This window comes from Oncorhynchus nerka, linkage group LG24 (assembly GCF_034236695.1).
Source record: "Oncorhynchus nerka isolate Pitt River linkage group LG24, Oner_Uvic_2.0, whole genome shotgun sequence".
In the NCBI taxonomy this organism is placed as follows: domain Eukaryota; kingdom Metazoa; phylum Chordata; class Actinopteri; order Salmoniformes; family Salmonidae; genus Oncorhynchus; species Oncorhynchus nerka.
In genome coordinates this window covers 73411451-73416347 of record NC_088419.1, presented here as the reverse complement: position 1 = coordinate 73416347, position 4897 = coordinate 73411451, and the positions used below count along the sequence as shown (strand labels likewise).

At 39.7% G+C, this 4897-nt stretch overlaps 1 protein-coding gene across 1 annotated transcript; it reads left to right on the top strand.

Moving 5' to 3' along the window:
* The first annotated feature begins 410 nt into the window (after window positions 1–410).
* LOC115107428 (barH-like 2 homeobox protein) lies at window positions 411–4615 on the top strand. The gene is made up of 3 exons (XM_029630831.2): window positions 411–1326; window positions 2647–2872; window positions 3992–4615. Exons 1-3 carry the CDS (start codon window positions 771–773, stop codon window positions 4302–4304), a joined length of 1095 nt encoding a protein of 364 aa, XP_029486691.1. The 5' UTR covers window positions 411–770; the 3' UTR covers window positions 4305–4615.
* The last annotated feature ends 282 nt before the right edge of the window (window positions 4616–4897 follow it).

Below are 4897 nucleotides of genomic sequence, written 5' to 3'. Positions count from 1 at the left end.
GCAAATCTACACGTGCATAAAAACAGACTGATGCAAGTGAATTTCCAGTGCTGCGTTTTAGTTTCTTCCTATTTAACACTCCTTTAAAACACAACAATTTAGGTTGTTTTTTTCCTGCTTACATGAAGAAGGCTTATGTCAAGGCACAGTCCTATAGGCGACGCATGGCTCAAACGAGCATCAAGAATTCAATGGCTGGCTCGAGATTGTCAAGATGAAGAAACAACTCCCTGATTGGTGAGGTGCGGGGCCCGTCACGCTGTAACCAATGACAGGAGAGGAAGAGAGAAACGCGGAGAGCGTTATGATAAGGAGAAAATATTAATTCCCTTCGCGGTGGGCCGTGACGTCAGTATAGGAAGTCAATGTAGAGCAACACTAGAACGATTACAAGCAAAGGGGGAGCGTGATGTCCAGGAGTTATCCCTCCGAATCTCCACACCTCAACTTAGAGAGAAAGTTCAATAGCCATAACAAAAGGACGTGGACTACACAGACAGACCCACTGCTCATTTACAATCGAATGTAACAACATCTTCTTGGACCGTATTTTTTTCTTACCATTTTATAGAAATATAAAACGTGGATTTCAGCTTTGTTTATTTTCCCTACCATTTCAACTCATAAATTCGTTTGACTTTTAGGTGTACATGTGCCTCGGTTTGTGTTCTATTATAATTTTCATCGGTTTTGAATAAAATGGAGCATATAACCGGTGTCCTAATGTTGTTATGAAGACTTAAATATCCATCTCTTTTGCTTTTCTTACTATGGAATCCTCCAGCGGCTCTAACTTTGGAATAGACACTATTTTATCCAACCCTACTAATTCTGTTAACCCTGCGCTAATGAACGGAGATTTCCGCCTCGGTGACAGCAGGACAGCGGATTTCAGTCGGAGCCAGGTCACCCCGTCCCCGTCATGTTCGGACATAGATACGGTGGGAACGGCCCCCTCTTCCCCAATCTCCGTCACCATGGAGCACGCCGAGCCGCATCTGCTCCAAGACAGCTTACCGCACCACCACCACCACCACCACCTGCAGCCAGGGAGTTTGCAGCTATCGCCCCAGCCACAGCAGCTAGGGGCTGGAGCCGGTTGTGCCCCCAGGACTGCCACCTCTTCGTTTTTAATCAAAGACATTTTAGGCGACAGTAAACCTCTAGCAGCGTGCGCACCTTACAGCACCAGCGTACCGTCACCCCATCACATCCCCAAACCAGAGAGTGCCAGGGACAGTGGGGACGGCTTCAGGGCCAAGTTGGAACAAGATGAAAACAGGAGCAAGTTGGACAAAAGAGAGGATATGGAAATGAAATGCAACGGTAAGTGAATATTTAGCATACATTTATATGGAAATATGTTTTTATGGTATAGTTATTGGATGGAGTAAATGAGGTTTTAGTGTACACAAAACCTTTTTTTATTGGGTAGGCTGTCATAGTATAAGCTAATGGTGTGTAGCATACATTCAAAGCATATTTGTGTTGAATTGTCTGTGCATAAAAAAAGTTGATAGCAGCCTGTAGAAATATTTTCCTGGAAGATAACCATCAAATTGAATAGGCCAACTGCGTAAATAATAGTGTAACAAGAATAATGTGTTGGTAGTAGCCTACGGTTATTTGTAAACTAATACATATCTATTGTACAGCATAACTGCCTTGAATGTAGACCACGTTGAAAACTAATTCCAGAAAGGAATATAACGCTATCATCTGTCCTTCAATTCCACATCAGAAAGTAGTATAATTATAATACTTTTGCATTTTCTGTCCATAAATAAGTTGATAGCAGCCTATAAAATATGTTTCTGGAAGATAACCATCAAATTGACTAGGCCAACTGCGCAAATAATAGTCTAACAACAATAATGACAACAATAAGAATAAGACTATGGACATCTTAAATTCAAATGAATAGTGCAGGCTAGTTGGTTATATGTTGGTAGTAGCCTACAGTTATTTGTAAATACATATATATTGTGCAATATAACTACCTTGAATGTAGATCATGTTGTGTGTTTATTTGAATTTTTTACGACATTTATCAAAGGCTGTCTTATTAGACAATGATATTTAAGAGTTGATTTTCATTTTCCCTTTTTTATTTAGCATAACAAAACCGAAAACAGATGTAAGGCTGGCTAGATATGTTCCTCGTGCGCAAAACTCCCTAGTGGGTCAATTAGAGAGATTATTGTTCTTCCTAGAGGGGGGATCACAAGCGGGCAGAAACTGCTACAAATATAGATGGATTGACACATCGATTTCCTAGTTTTACTGCTAAAAACTTAAGTTGACAAATACAGTCCGAATTTCTTATAGGCTGTTGATTTTCCCCTAGCTGTCTAACAGGTGCAGTCAGTGACTGCAGTGCTTCAGTTTCAACTGGACTGCTAATCTTTATGAAATAATAGGCTATTGTGAGAGGTTCAACGTTTAAAACCACTTGTTTAATTCGATTGGTTTATATTTTTCCTTGTTAGAATACGTAGAGGCCTATTTGACCTTATTTTGACTCAGGACTAATAGACTATGTATTTGTTGCTAATTTAATTTTCATTGAGCCATTAAGGCTTTAATTATTTAAAAACTGAAATGATTGTCCACTAATGATTTTGTTCTATAATTTTTCACATTCAGGAACAAAAGAAGAGAATGAACGGGAAATTTCAAGTAGCAGAGATAGTCCTCAATCACGGTCAAAAAAACCTCGCAAAGCACGGACGGCCTTTTCAGACCACCAACTCAACCAGTTAGAGCGAAGCTTCGAGCGCCAAAAATACCTCAGCGTGCAGGATCGCATGGACCTCGCGGCAGCACTCAACCTGACCGACACACAAGTAAAAACCTGGTACCAAAACCGACGGTATGTCACACCTACTTCAAAGCATCATTATCTTCATAATTTAATTTTAATTTAATTTAATTTGTATAATTTCTATTATTATTGGGATATTATAATTAGCCTATTTTTTTGTTATGCCTATTTGATGGTTTTTGTTGGTGGTGACTTTGGTATTATTATTTACATTAATATAATACTATTATAACATTGTAATAACAGTAGTAGGCCTATGCAATTTCAGACCATAATAACACGATTTAAGGTGGATTCATGTGTTGTTTAGTTAATTTCGTTCCTAATTAATAGTGCAGTTTGGTGTATTTTTATATTTCAAGTGTACTGCCTTTTCATGCAGACCCATAACGTGCATGGATTGAAGTTAATTAGGCCTACTGAACAGACAGAGTAGAATAGAATAACTTAAGAACAGATCAAGGGGAATAATTCAACAGGCCTAATGAAAATGGTTGTCATGGAACAGACAAGGATATATTTACAAGATGAACCCACACCGTTTTATTCCATGGTATTGGTTATTGAAATACACGTCACTCTGGGACTATTAAAGTCTGTCTGAACAACACATGATGTTGGCAATGCACAATTTGCCTCTCTGGTGTCATTGTTAAGATTTCCCCAATATGTCAGCCAAGATTAGTGTTAGCAGCGCCCACCTAGTAAGACAAAGACACAACCCAATATAATGACGAAATATGTTATGACTACAATCATTTTTTCGATCCTGCCGTTATCTTTCTCGTTGAATGTAGCAGCCTGTAGTACAACAACCCATACGTTTTTATAAATTATTTAGGTATAATATAACATCTTCAAGTAAATCTGCCAATGTTCACAGCATACTTGGTTAGTTTATGCAGAGTCCTAACGAGAAGGATCCATGAGCGAGTAATGACCTGAAATTAATCTATGATCTTATCAACCAAATATAGGCATTGCACTGTACACTTGAAATACATTTTCTGGATGTAGCTACAGGTCCTTTGCCTGGGCTAATTAAAGGCATAACCACCGATTCATGCTGCAAATAATTAGGCCTCACCAATTAAGGGTCCGTTTGGGGAATTCTCGGAGCCTGAACCGGTTAAATAATTGATTTGTTGTATTTTGATCTGATTTCAGGACGAAGTGGAAAAGACAGACAGCGGTCGGATTAGAGCTACTGGCTGAAGCCGGAAATTATTCCGCTTTACAAAGAATGTTCCCGTCGCCCTATTTCTACCACCCGAGCTTGTTGGGTACCATGGACAGCACGACAGCAGCCGCCGCAGCCGCAGCAATGTACAGTAGTATGTACCGGACTCCGCAGCAACCACATCCCGGTCTCCAGAGACCCCTTGTCCCGAGAGTACTCATCCATGGCCTTGGGCCTGGGGGCCAACCGGCATTGAACCCGCTGGGTAACCCCATGCCCGGCACGCAGCATCAGCGGTAGAAACTAGAACAAGACGATTCCTGTCAGAAAAACTGTTTTAACCACATTTGATGTGAGTAACTGCGTTGAACGATGAACAATACATTTGAAGATGACAATATATGACAGACAATTTTACAGAAGGAGAAGGAGGTAATATTTAATGACTGAGAGACAGTTCTGACGTAACCACGAACTGTCTGCAGCATCGAGTCGAGGCCATGACAGAAAAAGGACTGTTCATATGTATGATTGTTTGTTTGTTTTTTGTACAAATTCACTTATACTAGCAAATAAACTTATAAAGTTTATTAGATGGAGAAAAGGGTTGAATAAAGACGGAATGATACTAAAATGAATATTCTTGGAACTTCTATTGGGTCAGACGTTCGGGGCTGCCAGTCTGAACTTGGAACTGCATTGCCATCCAAACATTCAAAACCCCATGTGGCATTAAAATGTCTGCAGGCTAAAAGCGTATGGTGTTAATATGAGATAGGCCTACAAAGACAAAATAATATGTTTATATTTTGATAACGTGCAGTCAATTAGGTTATCAAGGAGCCAAAACGATAACTCCTAAAAGTACCTCTGTAGCCCAAATGATAACGATA